The sequence below is a fragment of the Bubalus bubalis genome, chromosome 1 (assembly GCF_019923935.1).
Source record: "Bubalus bubalis isolate 160015118507 breed Murrah chromosome 1, NDDB_SH_1, whole genome shotgun sequence".
Classification (NCBI taxonomy): Eukaryota; Metazoa; Chordata; class Mammalia; order Artiodactyla; family Bovidae; genus Bubalus; species Bubalus bubalis.
Window position 1 is genome coordinate 122,541,930 of NC_059157.1, and position 20,372 is coordinate 122,562,301.

At 42.4% G+C, this 20,372-nt stretch overlaps 1 protein-coding gene across 2 annotated transcripts in view; it reads left to right on the top strand.

Moving 5' to 3' along the window:
* The first annotated feature begins 8,193 nt into the window (after positions 1-8,193).
* Positions 8,194-20,372, top strand: part of P3H2 (prolyl 3-hydroxylase 2) — a 175,288-nt gene continuing 163,109 nt past the window's right edge. For both annotated transcript variants that reach the window (XM_025286561.3, XM_044943619.2), the window contains exon 1: positions 8,194-8,823. In XM_025286561.3, the coding sequence (XP_025142346.3) occupies positions 8,350-8,823 (474 nt within the window). In that variant the 5' untranslated portion in view covers positions 8,194-8,349. The remainder of the gene's footprint in view (positions 8,824-20,372) is intronic.

Below are 20,372 nucleotides of genomic sequence, written 5' to 3' on the forward strand. Positions count from 1 at the left end.
AGTCCATTGTTTTATGTCCAGTTCCAACTGTTATGTAATTATATATCCTTAATTTTTCCCTAAATCCCAACTCCAAAGAACAAATAAAATCACAAAATGTCTCCAGCTAATTAAATGTCTTCAATTAGCATTAGCTGAACCTGAACAAAGATGAAAGTTTAATGCTTTGAGGGAATTTAATGTAAATTCTCTACCAAAGAAGTGATAGCTTTATGTCAATATTTCTTCCTGTGTTTTCTACATTTAGCTTTCCATCTAGATCCTGAGGCAAAATGTGGAAACTTCAACAGGCTGTTTTTGCTGGAAAGGAATATGTTTCATTTTGAAGTGATCTTCTCTATCCTTTCCCCATGAAGCTGAGACCAAAGAGATGAGAATATCTGCAACTCTGCTGTAGCCAGGACAGGTTCCGGTGTCAGCTTGGAAACCAGTCACAAGTAGGGTAAATTGGACATGGATGGAAGGTTGGACAATAGATCAGAAACACTTTGGTGGACCAGGCTTAGCAATAACAGAATCAGCAAGCAACAGGGTGAAAGTCAACCAGGTGGCCCAAAGTAAAGCAGTGAACTTCAGGAGTGGCTATAAGAAGAGACAGAGGGAGCCACAGCAGACAGATAAAGCTCACTTCTAAGGACACTGTCGGCAAGACCTAGGCACTGGTCCAAGCAGCTTAATGGCATTGGTTGGTTTAGTCACTAAGTCGTGTCTGACTCTTGTGACCCCATGGACTGTAGCCCATGAGACTTCTCTGCCCATGGGATTCTCCAGGCAAGAATACTGGAGAGGGTTGCTATTTCTTTCTCCAGGGTTAATGGCATTGGTGATGTCCAAAAGCTGGGAATAGGGGGATTGTTTTAAAAAACAGTCTCACAGCAAGCAGGGATCCATTTCAGAGGAAGTAGGGTGATAATTATTCTATTTAGATAAGTAAAGTGTTGGAAGGGATTCCCTATTCTCTTTGTCTTGAGAAAATCTCTAGAAGAATGTTTCAGAAGTTTCCCAGCTTGGCCTGAGCATAGGCAGGTAAGTGATTTGAGGGCTTTAGGTGGCAGAAGGAATATAAAGGCCATTTACATGTGTTCTCAATCATGTCTGACACTTTGCAACCCCATGGACTGTAGCCCTGCAAGCTCTTATGTCCATGAGATTTTTCATGTAAGAATGGGTCTTGGGTTGGGTTGGAGTCGGTTGCCATTTCCTCCTTCAGGAGATCTTCCAGATTCAGGGATCAAACCTGCATCTCCTGTATCTCCTGCATTGGCAAGTGGATTCTTTACCACAGAGCCACCTGGAAAGTACAGAAAGGCCATTTACTCATATTAAAACTCATGTTCTCCAAACTGCTTTTCAGTAACAAAGGTAATATTGGGGAATTTATGTGTCCATTTCTGAATCTACTCAAATGGTTTAGAAATTGTAGTTGGAAAAAAAAAAAGAGAAGTTATTAGTTATCAACCCAAATATCTTGTAACAGAAGAAGACAAGGATATTAGTTTCTAAACCGGATTTTAAGGGCAGAGTAGACCAGTAGAAGAACTGTGAAACTGTCTTTTCCAGGGGAGAAAACCTCCTCTAATTATTGCAGCAGAGCTGAGCCTGAAATATGGGATCTCACATGGAGAATTCAAGAATGGAGAAGGGAAAGGGATCTCAAAGATGGCATGAGAGTGATTTCAGAATAGGTCTTCCCTGCTAGCTCAGACAGTAAAGAATCTGTCTGCAATGCAGGAGACCTGGGTTCAGTCCCTGGGTCAGGAAGATCCCTGAAGCAGGGAATGGCTACTCACTCCAGTATTATTGCCTAGAGAATTCCATGGGCAGGTGAGCCTGGTGGCCTACAGTCCACAGGGTCACAAAGTATCAGACATGACTAAGGGACAAACACACACATACAATCTCAGAATGATAGACCACTCATATGCAGAGTCATCTCCCCCAGAATTTCCTATTGGTAAGGTTTTTCTTTGCATCTATGCACAGTTATCTGACATCTCTAATCTAAGAACAGATTAAACCTGTTTATTCTCATCATTATGACTGTTTCTACAGGCATCATATCACCCTATCAGGTTGACTTCAGTCATATTCAGCTTCTGTCCCATACATATGGTTTTACACACATATACACACCTTGTCCACACTTATTCTTCAGAAAAATTTTATGAGTCTGTGAGTCTAGCTGAGTGAGGAACATAAAACAAAGTTGGTAACTAAATAAAAAATGTGGTACATATAAGTTTAACCAAAGCAGAATTTTGAGAGGAGCTATGAAATTAAAAGACGCTTACTCCTTGGAAGGAAAGTTATGACCAACCTAGATAGCATATTCAAAAGCAGAGACATTACTTTGCCAACTAAGGTTCGTCTAGTCAAGGCTATGGTTTTTCCTGTGGTTATGTATGGATGTGAGAGTTGGACCGTGAAGAAGGCTGAGTGCCGAAGAACTGATGCTTTTGAACTGTGGTGTTGGAGAAGACTCTTGAGAGTCCCTTGGACTGCAAGGAGATCCAACCAGTCCATTCTGAAGGAGATCAACCCTGGGATTTCTTTGGAATGAATGATGCTAAAGCTGAAACCCCAGGACTTTGGCCACCTCATGCAAAGAGTTGACTCATTGGAAAAGACTCTGATGCTGGGAGGGATTGGGGGCAGGAGGAGAAGGGGACGACAGAGGATGAGACAGCTGGATGGCATCACTGACTCGATGGACGTGAGTTTGAGTGAACTCCGGGGTTGGTGGTGGACAGGGAGGCCTGGCATGCTGCGATTCATGGGGTCGCAAAGAGTCGGACATGACTGAGCGACTGATCTGATCTGATCTGATCTGATGAAGATATTTTAGTTAGGCCTAGAAAGAGGTAGTGTAGTGTGGTGGGAGAAACACTAAATAAGCTTTGGTCCTTGCCCTGTAACTTGCAAACTAACCTTTGGTAAGTCATGCTTCTTTTATAAGCCTCAACTTTCTCATTGGTGAAACTACAATATGAATTAATGCCTTACTCAAAGAGACCCTGGAAAGTTAAGTGACTAAAGGTTTGTGAAAAGAACTGGCATGATGCCCAGCCCACTGGATTAGGGAAGGCTCACCAATTCTCAATTTCAATCTATATTGTGTTTTTAGCTCAAGATTTATGGGGAATAATTATTATTATTTATTTCACTATTTTTTCTTGTTCAACTAAAATGTGAGTCCCCTGAGAAATGAAGTTGGAATGCCTCCATGACAAGAGTGTGGAAACAGGCTGTTCGCAAGTGCTGTATTTGATTTGGAATTTTAGATCTCAATCAGGAATTAAGGTAAGCACAGAGACAGAGCTATTAAGGAAATTGGAAAGGAACAGACAGTCCTGGAATGTGGCTGCTCCTGTTTGATTTTAAATGTAAGTTAAATATTAATTTTTCAAAAAAAAAATCCCTCTTCCTGCAGGGAGGCCTTATTTTCTCTTTCTCTCTTATGTTGACAGATTATTGGTGGCTTGCCTTTCACACTAATTTATTTGGAGGAAAAAAAATTTCAGATGATGCTATTTGAATAAGAGGAAAAAAAAAATCTTCCAAACAATTCCCTTGTGGCCAGAATCAACAGCAGCTGAACAGGCCCAGGTTGTTGCATAGTGAGAATTATCCCTTTCATTTCAAGAGAATCAAAGATGTTTGGGGTAAGCAAGATCTCTGGTTACACATGATCAAAATAACCGAGTATTAGATTTGCTTTTGGAAAGTGTCTATTGAGTCTACTGCTAAAGTCTGAGCATACTTTTTATTGCTCCATAAAGATTTTGTAGGAAAGTGAAAAATTAGCTTTGAAAAAAAAGAAAGTACCTGATTTGGGGAAAATAAGAAGCATTTGAAGACCTTCCCTTTCCTGAATTCTTCCTGCTGGAGGTTCCCAAATGCAAGGGGTGCGATGATGCCGTTGACTTATAAACAGAAGTCAAAAGGAAATTCAATCTTCTGTCAAGACTTATTCCAAAGATAATAAAAAAAGACAATGATTGAATCCCTCTTAGAACTTTTGGATGGATTCTCTCGTGCATTGATTGTTCTCTGAGTTTGTAAGGAATGGAGAACAAAAGCAAAATTGCAGGCTCTCAGTTCATACCCACCTTAGCAGCAATTTCAACGTCTATATTTCCAATGGCTCCTTTTCTCATTTGTTTTCTTTCTCTTAAAACAAAGCTACTATCAAACAGTGCTACATGATATTCTGCATACTAGTTTTATGCTTTGGTATATAAAATTAAGCACGCTAGTATGACACTGCCTATCTATGTGACCTGTGGGCCTAAGTTTCCTCATTTGTAAAGTAAGGGAATTGAATAAGACTTGCAATGCTCAAACCATGTTCTATCCCTTGAGAAACAAGGGTTTCTCAACTTGTGCACTATGAATACTTTACACTGGATAATTCTTTCTTGTGGGACGCTAGCTTGTTCAGCAAAGGGTAGTTAACATCACCCCTGGCCTCTACCCATTAGATGCCTGTAGTACAACTGTACTCTCCCCTGGTTGTGAAAACCAACAGTACCTCCAGACATTGTCAGATCAGATCAGATCAGATCAGTCACTCAGTTATGTCCGACTCTTTGCAACTGCATGAATCGCAGCACGCCAGGCCTCCCTGTCCATCACCAACTCCCAGAGTTCACCCAGACTCACATCCATCGAGTCAGTGATGCCATCCAGCTATCTCATCCTCTGTCATCCCCTTCTCCTCCTGCCCCCAATCCCTGCCAGCATCAGGCTCTTTTCCAATGAGTCAACTCTTTGCATGAGGTGGCCAAAGTCCTGGGGTTTCAGCTTTAGCATCATTCCTTCCAAAGAAATCCCAGGGCTGATCTCCTTCAGAATGGACTGGTTGGATCTCCTTGCAGTCCAAGGGACTCTCAAGAGTCTTCTCCAACACCACAGTTCAAAGGCATCAATTCTTCGGCGCTCAGCCTTCTTCACAGACATTGTCAAATGGGGTGAAAAAGTCATTAATTAAAGGAGTGGTTCTCAAACTTTGGTGGGTATCAGAACCTCTAGGAAATTTGGTAAAAACATAATGGCCCAGACTTGAATATATTACAAAGATAGGGCCTCAGTATTTTGTTTTTTAATTAGCTTTTACACATGCAGCAAAGTTTTAGTACCACTGTTCATGAGGAATTGTATTGATGAAGTGATTCTCAAAGTATGATTCTTGCACCAAAAGTCTCAGCATCACCAAGCAACTTGTTAGAAATGCACATTCAAGATTTGATGGAACAGGAGCTCTGAGAGGGTTCCCAGTTGTCTAAGAAGTTGCCTAGGTAAAGAAGAAGTGCATTCTTGGCATACTCAGAAAGACATTAAGGAATGTTAAAGACCCAGGGAGGACTCTTTTTCTCAGCACAAAGTTGATACCATTAGGCAAAGCATTGGCTGGAATCAAATTCTTCACCTTGAACGAATTTTATTACCATATGTTTATGCACTTCTGTTCTGACTGAGTCTTAAAAGGTAGATCAGATTCCCTTCATGGAGAGGGGAGATCTGAGTGATGGCTCATCTTAGATTCACGAATCCTCTATGGCACCTGTTGCCCTGATCCACAGACTTACACTTTGGGTTATGACTTTGACTCCAGACCAGTGGTCTGGTTTCATATTAGAATCACTGAGGGAACTTTAAAAAATCTTAATGATCAGGCCATACCCCAGGCCAATTAAATCAGAAGGTCTCAGAATCAGACTCAGATATCGGTATTTTTGCCTTCTCAAATGATTCCAATGTATAGGAAAAATTGAGATGTCTAACACTTTCTATAAAATTGGTTTGTACCAAGGAAGATAAGATAATAGTTTTACTGACTTAAAACTCCCTCTGTTTGCCATACAACTAGCCAATAAATCAGAGATCAGGTGTTGAGGCATGGAATAATGACTTTATTCAGAAAGTTAGTAGACTGAGAAGATGGCAGACTAATGTCTGAAAATAACCACCTTATTGGGGTCTAGATGCTAGGTTCTTTTGTGGAACAGAGGTGGGGTAGGGGAGGTGAGGAAGAAAAGCAAAAAGGCCATTAATGTTGCAAATATTTCCTGGAATGGCCAGCCTCAGGGAGAGTATGTTTTAATTTCTTCCTTCCTGTAGCCATCCACGGGTGGACAGGGTCTTGAACACAGGCATTCTGATTTACCGTTTAGGCAGGGTTCTCCAAGGCAAGCCATTATGTATGGACAGTTATCATTTTAGTGGACAAAAACAATAGGGAAAGAAAGGTTAAAGTAAAAGAAACACATAAAACATGGAGTCAGATTTTGTTTTTCCTTATAACAATAAAACATGAATAAGGTTTGATAGCACACGTCACTTTGGGGATCAATAGAAAGTTTAGTAAGGCTACAACCAATAAGCTTTCAATCTTTGCAGGCTCTGTGTTTCTATAGCACTTTGAATCTAGTCTAACATGTGCCATCTAGTCTAGCATTCTACATTATATTATAACCCTTTCCCCAAAATACCTACTTTGAGAGTATTTATACAAAGATGTAAATTTAAGTGGCATGTATTAAATGATGTGTACATGTCACAGAATGTAGAGATAATCTATAGTAAAGCATCCTGGTGCTTTGCCCTCAGTCCCATAGCAGGATTTTCTAGCCATTGTGCTTCAAAACTTTCCACAGGTTGGTTAATAACTCTGGACTCCAAAGATTTTATCTGAAAAGAGAGACAAACCTTAGAGCAAACGTCTGGGCATATGACCCAAGTTCAAATTCTGGAATACTGAACATCCAAAGTATTCAGTACATACTCAGCTCCAAAGTGGAGATTCTCCATCAGTTTAATAAGCCTCACACCAGTGACATTTGGGGGAGGAAAGTAATAAGAGCAAGATTCTTTGGGATTCCTTGGAATTACAGAGCCAAGACTGTTTATGGCCAAAGTGGTCAAACCCAAGAAAATGAGTGAAGGAATTAGCATGAAACTCTGGCAGCCTTCAGGGCATAGTGGTGATCCCACATAAAAGCCTTCTTTGGGGACTTCATATCAACTATGTGATAAGTGTTCTTTCCTGTTGCCCTTCTCTCTCATTCACCACCCCAGTGTCCAGAGAGACTCCAGTGAAACTGCTACAAGTACTAGGAGACCACAGGAATGTTTCCAGGAGGCAGACTGGAGTCAAGGGTCCAGTGCATAAGCTCTCAGGAATCCTTGTAAGAGTGTGAAGCCAAAGAACAGGAATGAAGGGAACACCTTGGCTCAGGAGGTATTTATAAGGGAGGAGAAACAGAGGAACAGGAAAGCCTCCAGCTAGTCCTTTGGAGTTTGGCAGCCATTCTGACAGCTTTCCCATTCCTAGGCTGATGCTCACTGCTTAAGTCCTGGGGGTACTGGATTTATTAAATTGCCTCTTTGTTCAGCTCTTGCAAAAATAATTTATATCTTAAAACCATTGGACATATTGGGATATTTGTCTGTCCTAGAAGAAGAGGAAACTAGACTCAAGTGCACAAGTTTACAGGGTTGGTAACCTGACGGAGGCAGGATGTAAGTATAACCATTCCAACAATTCTCTGGGTCCTGTAATGCCCTCCTCTACACAGAGAAGTAGGCTGTTCATTGTCCTTCTGTCCCTATTCCCTGCCCTAATGCACGGACGCACACCCATACAAAGTGGGTTGAGAAGCGAGGGTGGGAACTTCCCTAAGAGAATGAGCAGTAAGCTTTGATTCCAAAGGCCCAGGGTTGACTCCAGTTCTGTGAACGTGGACTAAGCACTTTCCTCCTCAAGCCTCCCAAAGGGGCCAAGTGGTCCTCCAGGGCTTTCCTACAGTCTGAGCTGGAGCTTCAGGACTTCACACGAAGGTGATGGACAAACAGCGAAATCACAAATTACAAACAATGAGAGGTCTAAGGTCATTAATCTGGCTTTTCTTCCTCTCTAAGAAAACGGAGTCATCGTGTCCATTCTGCAACCTCGAAGGGAACCCATATATCAGGCTCGCCTCCCCGGCCCCTCCTTGGCTGGCCCCCAGTGGCGCTGGCTGTCTGGCTGACACCAGGGTGTCTGCCTCTGGCCTCCAGGAGGCTGCGGCCCGAGCCTACAGGGCGCGCGCTGAGCGCCGGCGAGCGGCTCGCGGAGGCTCGGGCAGCAGGAGGAGCGTGTGAGCTGTGGGCGTCCCTTTAAGAGCGGCCGTCCGAGCCGGCCTCCGCCTCTCAGTCCGCCGAGCGCCGCCGGTCACCTGAGGCTCGCAGGGCAGCCGGCTGGCGGCGGGGCCGGCCATCGCGCTAGAGGAGCCGGGAGACGCGACCCGGACGCCAGGTGCGAGGAGCCGACTGCGAGCGTGGCCGGCCGGCGCCCGTCCGCCACGGAGGATGCGGGAGCGCATCTGGGCGCCGCTGCCGCTGCTGCTACCCTGGCTACTGCTGCCGCCGCCGCTGTGGTGCGGCCCCCCGGACAGTCGGCACCCGGAGCGGGAGCCCGAGCCCGGGCCTTTGCAGCCCTTCGACCTGCTCTATGCCAGCGGCGTGGCCGCCTACTACAGCGGGGACTACGAGCTGGCTGTGCGCGACCTGGAAGCGGCTCTGCGCAGCCACCGGCGCCTGCGGGAGATCCGCGCACGCTGCGCCCGCCACTGCGCCGCCCGCCGCCCGCTCGCGCCCCCCGGCGCTGGCCCGGGAGCCGAGCTGCCCTTCTTCCGCGCGCTGCTCGAGCGGGCGCGCTGCTACCGCAGCTGCCAGAGCCAGCGCCTAGGGGGCCCCGCGTCCCGTCACCGCGCCAGCGAGGATGTGCGCAGCGACTTCCAGCGCAGAGTGCCCTACAACTACCTGCAGCGGGCCTACATCAAGGTACCCAGAGCGCACACCTCACGCCCTCCCGCGCCTCCGAGATGTCTCGAGCCCTCCCGCGGCTCCCGTCTTCCTGGCCGTCGCGCGGCTCCTTAGCGGGTCAGACTGGGTCTCCTTGAACGGTTCTGTCTGTATGTGAATCTAGATATCTGGTGGCCCGAGCTAAGCTCTGTAACCAAGACTAGATGAATCTGGGCAAGCCATTAGCTCTTAAGGCATCCTCTTCTCTCTCAAAAAGAGGACTGCACTGATAAAATGTACCCATTCAGCACTAATGTCTGAACGATGGCAGAACCGGATCTAGTGTAAGATCTCCTCTCGCTTCGTTTCTTGGTCTAGCTTCAGCTCGTTTCTCTTCCATCTCAGCTCCCTCATCCCTCATACAGGCTAGTGTGCACCTTTTCTTTGACGTTTAACACAGAGTGTTCCCAGAACAGCTGAGTTAAAGGTAGACTTGCTCTGAATCCCATTCCTTTTTCTCCCTGCACCTACACAAAAAGGGAAGATCAAAGGTTAAAGAGGAGTTATGCGTGTAAGGGGTGGCTCTGTGCGAGGTAGTACTCACTTAAAGTACCCAAAGTGCTGACTCTTTGTCCTTTGATAGACCACTTCTAGTTTCTGGAAGTTAGCATCGTATTGAGTTGTTCACCATCAGATGCCCCTTTTGGTTTTATTTATTTGTACTCAATTTGCCTGAAGTTAGTGACGGGAGATAAACAGTGTACTGACATTTTCCCCACAGTCACAATTTTGAAGATCCATGTGGATGCTTCAGCAGAGACAATTTAGTCTGTGTTTCTCAGTGTCCCACTCTCTCTTATCTATGTTTCTCTGAACTTATACTTTCTCCCCCTTTTTGTCTTTCTTTGTCCCTTTGTCAACGTCTCTTCTCCAGCTGTTGAAGTGGCAGCTCTGAGGGTTGGTTGGTCATGCCAGCCAATGGACTGGGCTGCATTTCTGGGACGGTGACAATACACACCAGGTGCAGATATGATGTCTTTTGCAGCTCATCCCACAAGGTCTTTGCAGATTTGCAGTTGTTGGTGGAGATCAGGAAATCATAACCGTAACTCACTCTTAACTCACAGTGCCCTGGCTAAAGTGTTGGATTCGTATCTTGAGCAAGAAATAAGGAGAAAGCCTGAATTCTTTTCAGCATATGTCTTCTACTGGCTTGTGCATCCTTAAGGATTTGCTGAGACATGTATTGATTATAAATCTGCTTTCTCTTAAATGATTATCACAGTTTTGGGTAGTCTTAGAGAAATCAGTCAGTAGTAGGCAGAGAGGGGCCTGTGAGTACCCAACAGCTGAAGGGACACTCGGCTGGTTCCCAGAGCAGAACGTGGGTGGTCCAGATTGGTCCCTGTAACACTGTCTTCCCAGGAGTCTCAGATGTGAGGTTGGCAGTCCCGCTGGTTGTTCTGTCACACATCTTGGGTACATTTTCCTTTTTCAGGTCTGGGAAAGGAATGTGTATTTATTTTCACTCCTATAAAAATAAATAACCGTGAGGTAATTCTCAGAATGTGAGTATCATTGGTTCTGTAATTATCCTTGCTTCACTGCTAATGTTAACATTTATCATGCTCCTGCTTCTATCTCCTGTTGAAAGTCAAAGAAGATGAAGCCATAGGTTTAATGTGCCTCAGTTTTTTGCAGTAAACTGATTACAGGAGCTAGTTGCTCATGGGTAGTTCTGTGGGTAAACTACCTGGTGTGGTTTGATGAACCAGTGAAGTTGAAGTCCTAAAAAATATGTGAGTTCATGTGCTAATTTCTGTTTTACCACCAATGTTTCTGAGAGCAGAACACATCTTGCATCTTCCTGTTCATTTCTACTCCAATAGGCACAGTTTCTTGGGTCTACAGAATTGATGACCTCTTAAGGAGGAGGTCTTCTGACCCCTTTGGAAATTCACTTTTGGTGAATTGGAGTCATCAGGACTATCTTTATGAACATCAAATAAGGTGTTCCCTCCACACAAGAAATCCACACTTTTAGCCTTTGCTTGGCTTCTTGGAAATTTGACTCATAAACACATACACACACAATCTTCTGAGCACAAACCAAAATTCTGAAAATAACAGAGTACCATTGGGCTCTGACAGGTTTGAATTCTAAAGTGTTCATTCCCTGATGGCAGATGTGGTTCCCTGAATATGCCTGCATATGATCATGGTGCCTTGTATTGCTGACTTACTTTGGACATCAGTAATGCGTTCTGCACTTGAAAAGGATAATCCTGGGCCAGATGGAATTCAGTGAGGACTTTGTAACTAAGATTTGAGATCGTGAATCCTGTGATACAGTTAGAGCTAGTAGACTTCCTAAAGATACGGAAATGTATTGGTTCTCAGCTAGGGGTTTGCAAACTCTGGGAGCTCTCCAGAGATGCTGTTGCTCCCCCCAAATTCCAGTTAGTGAGCAACTAATGGAAGCGGATTCTCTATGCTAGAGTATTGGAAGGGAGAGATTGAGAACTGTGAAATCTAAGGCCTGTTGATATCAATTTCTCTCATCATAATGAGGAAAGGAGAATCCAGATAGGAAAAGAGGCTTACCCAGTGTCACGTGTGATTTGCCTTGATGAATTGAGTATAGGACTGGGAGTCAGAGGTCTGGGCTCTGCCAACAATTGATCATACCTGTGCACACCCACTGCCCCCTAGGATAACCTCAGATCCCACAGAATGCTGAGTCCCCGGGCTATCCATTTGCCAGATTTGGACAGCTCCAGGAATGAGTCAGTCCTTGTGCTGTGAGGTAACAGACATTCATTGTATTTATCTTCAGGGCTGTTCTGTAGAATCTTCCTTAAGTCCTGGCAAGCTGGTAATTCCTCTGAGGTGAGGTGGTAGTTCTACTTAGATCCCAAGCACGCTTTTTTGTTTAAAGGCAGGGCAAGACTCTTTCGACTTTCAAATTCTATTATTTCAGATTCTATCATGTAACTCATAATTCACAGCCTAAAATCTAAGATGAAGCTTTGATCAGAATAGTCTCTGCTTGGAATCCTTCACAGGTTTCCCTTTGCTACTGTATAGAGCCCGCAGTGTTTAATGCAGCCTATCTGACCTTTAACTTTACCGGCTCAGTTTCTTCCCCACTCTGCCATCCTTCAGCCAGAGGGAGCAATGGATGCTTAATCTTTTGTGTCTGACACTTTTGCACATCTGGGTTTGTTTATTCTTTTTTGATAGGTGTAGAGGCTCTGGAATGGGATCAATCTGAGACTGAACTTTAGCTCTTCAATCTCCAGCTCTGTGACTGAGAAATTCACACAAACTTTCTAAGCTTTAGTTTCCCCATCTTGTAGATAATAGAAATAATAGAACCTAACTGGTTGGTTTAGGTTTAAGAGAGGATTTATATAAGGCACCCAGAACAGGGCCTATGTCTATTTCCAGAAACACTGGAAATGTCTCTTATTATTAGTTATAATAATAGTATGTTTAATTATAATAGTAGCAGACTTAGTTGTAGTGGTAGTAGATTAGTTATAATAAGAGTAGTAGATTTTCCCACCGCCTTCTCTGTGTGTTCAAATGGTAACTATATAAGCATGAGCATATGTGCAGTCATGTCCAACTCTGCGCGACCCCATAGACGGCAGCCCACCAGGCTCCCCCGTCCCTGGGATTCTCCAGGCAAGAACACTGGAGTGGGTTGCCATTTCCTTCTCCAATGCATGCAAGTGAAAAGTGAAAGTGAAGTCGTTCAGTTATGTCCGACTCTTAGCGACTGTGTGGACTGCAGCCCACCAGGCTCCTCCATCCATGGGATTTTCCAGGCAAGAGTACTGGAGTGGGTTGCCTTTGCCTTCTCCGTAAGTTGCTTCAGTTGTGTCCAATTCTTTGTGACTCTATGGACTATAGTCCTGAAGGCTCCTCTGTCCATGGGATTCTCCAAGCAAGAATACTAGAGTGGGTTGCCATGCCCTCCTCCAGGGGATCTTCCTGACCCAGGAATAGAATCTTCATCTCTTAGATCTCCTGAATTGGCAGGTGGGTTCTTTACCACTAGTAACATGTGGGAAGCACAAATGTACCTATTTCTGTGACATCCTCTTTTCTTCGATCGGCAGCCCCCAACAGCCCATTATTTCTCCCTCCTCTGAATATCCACAGTAAAGAATATGATCCTCTCATATCATGTTTCATTTTTAACATTATTTTGGAGAAATTCATGTATGTGTTATCACTTATGTGAGCTCCTGGAGATCACAGAATGGTCATAGTCACTTTTGTACCTCCTAACGAAGGAGTTTCCAGATCTGGAAGATCAGTAGATAGATAATTATTATGAATCACCTGGGCATTAAAAATATAATTTAAAATTGGAGATTTAGGTTCATTAGGTCTGAGTTCCAGAGAAGGCAATGGCATCCTACTCCAGTACTCTTGCCTGGAAAATCCCATGGACAGAGGAGCCTGGTGTGCTGCAGTCCTTGGAGTTGCTATAGTCGGACGTGACTGAGTGACTTCCCTTTCACTTTTCACTTTCATGCATTGGAGAAGGAAATGGCAACCCACTCCAATGTGGGTTGGATTTTCTTTTTGCCTTATCTGTGTACTCTACAATCAGGAATACTTTGACAGTATCTGTTTTTCTTTCAGTGTTCCCAGCCATTTAGTAAAAGGGGAAAAAAAAAAAAGAACCCCAGGGACAGGGGAGCCGGGTGGGCTGCCATCTATGGGGTCGCACAGAGTCGGACACGACTGAAGCGACTTAGCAGCAGCAGCAGCAACAGCAGGTCTGAGTTCAGTCTCAGTATCTATATCCCCCCTACCCCAACCAAATACCTAAAACAGGGGGTGGTAGCAGTAAATGCTCAGCTTATGTTTTTGAATGAATGATAGCTTGGTTGCTTGTGTACAAAATATTGTTGAGAAAGATTGTTGCATGGTGATAGGAAGTCTTCTCATATTAGTTATCAGATTTCATGGCTGGTCAGTTGGGGAAGAAAGTTACAGAACTGTAGACTGCTTGACTTTTCACTCTTTTCCATTTGCAAGTTCTGGCTAATGTTGCAAACTTCCTTTCCCTCCCTCTCCATCTTTTCTCTAATTTAATCCTTATTTTCTAAAACTATGCTTCGGAAACTTCTTGACACGCTGTGCCTGCTTTATGTACATTTGTGGAATTTAAACAAACGTAAGAGAGATCCTTTTCTTTTTGCCTTATCTGTGTACTTTACAATCAGGAATACTTTGACAGTATCTGTTTTTCTTTCAGTGTTCCCAGCCATTTAGTAAAAGGGGAAAAAAAAAAAAAAAAGATATCCAGTGCTGTTTATTTTTTTTATTTTTACTTAAAACAAGCTTGTCCTTCCATGTTTTGTTTCTAAACTGGAACTGTGTGCCATTTGACATTTGTTTTTCTTCTTAAGATTAGAGGCGGGGGTGGGGGGGAAATGCAATTAAGTTAGGCAATTCTATCTCCCTCCTACAGTCATCTCCCCCAAATTCCTTTTTCTTGACCATAATTTATTTTATTAGTGTTTTCTAAAAAAGAAAAAAAAAGCAAGCTCAAAGATTTTCCTCACTCTTTTTCTGCTTTATCCATTTCTTTCTCCTTCTAGATGAATGCCTTAAGAAAAATGAGTTTGAAATCTAGATCACATGATATGTGCTGGATATATATTATTTTCGTTCAGAATAAAAGCTTTTCCCAAGTCTCATATTAAAATCTCTTTTTAACCCATCTGTAGACTACGTACATTTTTTCCACAAATTATTTCAAATAGGGAGTTGAATTTATGTCTTCTGGAAATAGTTGTTTTGAAATTTCCTAGTGGTTATTTCCTCAAGGGATGTGGCTTTTTTTCTTTCTTCTTATTACAATTTTTTTTTTCCAGGCTTGATTTATCAAAATCCACTAGTCATCATCTTTCTGTCCCACTAGTTAGGAAAGAAACCTGGGAACTTTTTGGTTTAGCCAGCTCTTAGGTCCTCCTTAGCTAAGGAGATGGAATATCAATTGTTTCCTGCTATGAGGCTGACTTTATGAAGGCCCAGTCAGCTCTTTATCAATCACTCATTGTGACTGGCAAATGGTAGCTTAAAATTCAGTTAAATGAAGGGAGCAATTGCTAACAGGTTTTCTCCTATTTTAGTCTAGTAAAAACTTTTCCCAAGTCTCAAACCTATAAAGGGATGATTTCTTTATAGGTTTTAATAAAAGGAAGTAATAAACGACTTGTCTCTCTTCACAGATTCCATCTCTGAGACTCAAATGTATTCTGTCATGAATATCATTTGCTCAGTGATAAACTCCAAAGGGATAGGTGTGTGAAATTATTTTGGGAATGTTTGATAAAATGTCAGCTTGCTTTGTGAATGGAGTTTAAAAATTTTGAAAGGTGGATGGATTCATCTAAAATGAAAATTCTTTTGATTTGGTGTAATAATGATTCTTTTGTACTATTAAGGACTTGAGTAAAGATCTTAGCGAACTAGAAGGAACTCCAAGGGAATATCTTGTTCAACTCTCTGTCTCTTCAAGTTAAATAGTTGGTTTGGGACAGTGAAGTAAGGGTGAGAGAGGGAGGAATACATATTTTGCCTAAGAAATGTGGTCTTGTAAGAATGAGGAGTGATAATTATTAAAAGCATTAAAATACTACAACCGGAAGGACCCTCAGAAATCATAAAGTCTGTCCTTGTTACTTGATAGCTGATGGCCTCAAAGGTTCCATAATGAATCTAGGAGGATCAGCAAGTGGAGCTGGCTCAGAATGTCCACTGCTCTTCTGGGCTTCCCAGGTGACGCTAGTGGTAAAGAACCTACCTGCCAATGCAGGAGATGTAAGAGACACTGGTTTGATTCCTGGGTCAGGAAGATCCTCTGGAGAAGGAAATGACAACCCATTCCATAGACAGAGGAGAATGGTGGGCTACAGACCATGGGGTGGCAAAGAATTGGACAAGACTGAAATGACTTAGGATGCATGCACAGTGCTCGGAAGGGGCATGGTTACCTCCAGAGGGGCAGTCTGGTAAATCAGTGGTGCCACTGAGACCTGCAATGGACCTGGTGCCTCCAGAGATGGAGCAGACACAAGGCCCAGCTTCCTGGACTGCCCCGCCCACCCTGCACTTTCATTCACATGCGAGGTAGGCCACAGTCAAGAGTCACAGTCGTCTGGTGGAAAATTTTGCATTTCTCATTAGGAAAAAAATAATTTCTCCTGTCTTTTCTTCCATTCAGCTTTTCTCCTATAATTCTTTTTCTGTTCTTTTATTCATCCCTCCTTTTCTGCTGACTGACATCCTAGCTATGTAATTTCCATGAGGGCTGGCCTTCATTTGCCAAGTGTCCTAAACACATTTTAAAAAAAAAGAGCTGGAGTCAGCCTTCTGTGTGATATGTTTCAGTGCTGTGTGTATGATTTGGGGGGTTTAGTACTGAGGAGAGCTGCCGGCTATGATCAGAAGAAGCCAATTTCACTTAACTACACCCCTCTCTGCTTTACTTTCTTTCTACATCTCTCTCTCTTCTTTCCCATTCCTTGTCCTGTTGATCTCCATAGTGAAATTACATCTGCCAAGGAGCAGGTTGAGGAAATCAATCAAGGGAAGAGAGAAGCAAGTAGCAGTCCAGGTAATGTCAGGGTTCTGATTCTAATAAAATGAAGCCCAGAGAGCCTCTTATTTAATTTGATACATAGACATAGGCATCTACTTCTATGAAATTCTTTTTATGTCCTTTTTACCCATACGATCTGTGCAAGAGTTGGGTATATGTTGGCAAAGATATTCATTTCCCTCTCCTCTTGGGTCCCCATCTTTCTGCAACTGCTTCCTGCCACATTCATAGAACATATGTGCTCCCACCCTTTCATTTTAGAGAAGGGAAAAATAAACTCTGGAAAAGAATCAAGTTGTCCACATGTATCCAGAAATTTAATGGAAGAACCAGGATTAGAATCTAAGAACCCTGATTCCTACCTCTGTGACATTGCTGATGACCACTATTTATAAGACACACACTGAATACCTGAACTTGCCAAGGTTAATATCATATGCATAGCATGCCACTTACATTATTTCCCAAATGAGATATACCTTGAAAATGAAAGCTACCTATGAATGTTATTCCTTGCACTACTGTTCTGCCCACTACTGGGAAAAGCTCAGAAACAGAATCCTGGATTAATACTGTTCTCCAATAAACCTAATGAAAATGAATGAGCAAAGAATCTTCTTTGGAAGGGAAATTAAGGTATAAGAGCCAGAAAGAGGGAGATCCAAGATGTCAGATTTTCCAGAAGTTCAGGGCTATCAAAATGATTCTGCTGGAATTCATTATCTACAAATAATAGATTCAGTTTTTCTGCAAGCAATGAGACACTGCTGAAGATTACAGTGTAATTATATTGGAACTCTGGAAAAGGAATGGAGAAAAGCAAAAGACATGATAAAATAAATAAATCTGAAACAAAATAGAGGAACTGTTAACAAACCCTGAATCGCAGTAAAGCTAATTGAGCCAGTTTTGATTTATTCTTTCTGCTTGAATGCTAAATTTCTAGTTTTCACTTTGCCAAGATCAATAGGCTTGCATGAAGAAATCAACACAGAATTAGGACACCAGACACAGTGGATTATCTTAAAGCCAGATTTGGCAGGTTTCAAAAATGATCTCAAATTATAGTATCAAAAACTAATCCAGAAAGCCATAAAAATTATTTCCCCACTGAAGTAAAAATTATTTCTTAGTAATATTTTTCAGGCTGAATCCAGGATCAACAATCACCATTTGATTGTAGCCCAAGGCATTTAGAAATGCTACTAGGGAAGGAGATTTTCACAATCATTGTTTCTATAGGATGACCAAGGGCTCAGTCACACAATGAAGTCTGCAGGTTTTTGGATCAGTAGGTACTTAAGTTTGAGTTCCTCAGCCTTGGCTTACTGATATTTGGGATGATTGATTTTTGTCGTGATAGGTTGTCGTTTGCATTTTAGGATGGCATCATCCCTGACTTTTACCTACTAGACAGCAGTTGCAACACACTTCATATTGCTTCTAAGCTGTGACAACCAGAAATGTCTCTGTACATTGCAACATGTCTCTCGGAGTCAAAATCACCCTATTTCGAGAACCACTGACTTAAACCTGTAGCCATATTTAGGATAACTGGACGTTAAGATTAGAAAAGTACAAATCAAGTGTTTGACAACATATGCTAGATGGCACTGGGCCCACTGATGAATCATATTTATGAAAAAGTTTGGCTTTAGCTTGATACCTTTTATGAGGGGAATTCCAATCGAAATAGAGCCTCTTTCTCCAAGATGCAAATCACTTGGCTTATATTCCTTAGCTGGTCTTCCCTCATGGCTAGGCTAGTTCAAGTTGCAGGAAAGACCAGAGTAACTAGCTTCTCTCTACTTATTATTGAAATATGACAGCATAGGTTACTTTAGCAATACAAACTAATACCTTTCAATCGTGAACTCCAAACTCCAGAATTAATGTATTTTTTATTCAACTTGGAAAGTACCCAAACTCAGTCATTTAAAAGTAATCCACTGCAACTCTTAGTTTTCTTGGGGTTAGTTTTTTTTATCACGTATGCTCTTAGAAAACAGCTTGACTCAAACCCAAAATGCCATCTTATAGAATACTGGAAAGTGGGAGAAATGAGAGGGGATCAGAAGAAAAAGGAATGATTGTGAGATTGAGAGAGAAAGAAGCTCAGAGCGTATCTCAGTCCTTTTGAGCTGTATAACAGAAGACCATATGCTGGTGATTTATAAACAAAAGTTATTAATTATCTATTAATTCTTAGAGTTCTGGAAACTGGAAGGTGAAGACCATGGTACCTGCAGTTTCAGTGTCTGGTGAGAGTCATGCTCTGCTATAACCTCTCACATTGCAGGGTAATTTCTGGACCTCTTTTATGAAGGCATGAATTCATTTCTTCATGACCTAATCAGCTCCAAATGCTCATCTTGTAATACCTTAGGAACTAGGTTTCAACATAGGAATGTTGGGGAACACAAACATTCATACCATAGCAGAGGGAAATGCAGAAATAGATGGAGAAAGATGGAGTGATGATAGCAAAAATTAATAAAGGAAGGCAAGAACAGTAAGTTAAAGTCTGAGAGGGCCCCGTATGTGAAAGGAGTTTACACAAAACAAACATGCATGTTGCATTCTCTGAAATCCATGTCTCTGTAGTAAAACCAATCATTCAGAAGCAGATCTTGGTCGTTCTTCACCCAGAGGCCCCATACTTGGTTGAGACATTTCTGTCATGATAAGGCCCAGGGTAACAGGGCCATTCAGTTTCTGTGTGGAACAGAAAAGGGAGGGATGTCTTTGGGGAGATTTTACATGACCTGCACTGAATGTTTACCAAATGTTAAGGGAAAATGCCATTTTTCCATTTCAGGTTTCTTTGAAATCCTAGATGGAGCTAAATGTTCTCCTTTTCGTAATAGGATCACTGATTAAATGGCTAAATGGTGTATCTAAGATCCCCCAGCTGGTAAAGAGTCAGAATCTGAATCCAAGTTTTTCTGTGACAAAACTAGAGTTCTCATTCACTTCTCACAACTTTGGTTTTGACGTGAAACAGGCCTATATTCATTGGAAGGACTGATGCTGATGCTGAAACTCCAATACTTTGGCCACTTGATGAGAATAACTGACTCATTTGAAAAGACTCTGATGCTGGGAAAGATTGAAGGAGGGAGGAGAAGGGGATGACAGAGGATGAGATAGTTGGATGGCATCACCGACTCAATGGACATGCGTTTGAGTAAACTCCGAGAGTTAGTGATGGACAGGGAAACCTGGCGTGCTCCAGTCCATGGGGTCACAAAGAGTCAAACAAGACTGAGTGACTGAACTGAACTGAACTGAGGCCTGTATTGAAAAGAGTTCTTCCTTTTATTATATGACACTGGAAAAGTTCACATGTGTACATATGAGTTCCTTATTTGGAAAATGGGGATACCTACTTCCCTGGCTTCTTGTGAGAAGTTAATTTAAAAAAGAAAAAAATATTTTGAGTTCATCTAGGTCAGCATTGACTCAGAAGTACAACTGATCCTTGAACAGCACGGTTTGAACTATGAGGATACTACAGCATTGCATGATCCCGTTGTTGATTCTGCAGATTCAGAACTGTGGATAAAGAGGACCAACTGTAAATTATATGCAGATTAAAAAAAAAAATTATTGGAATGTAGTTGCTTTACAATGTTGTGTTAGTTTCTACTGTCCAGAAAAGTGAATCAACTATATGTGTACATATATCCCCTCTATTTTGGGTTTCCTTTCCACTTAGGTCACCACAGAACATTGAGTGGAGCTCTGTAAAGTAGGTTTTCATTAGTTTATAAGCAGGTTTAGACCACACAGAGGTTGGAGCCTCTATCCCTCCATATTTTTCAAGGGTCAACTTATTTCCTTGCCTCATAGCTGCTGTGCAGAGAGGAAATTTGTAAGGAAATATGAAAGGTGAAAGAAGACTTAGGCATTATGATAAATTAAAACAATAAGTACAGTACAGTACTTAGAGTAGGTA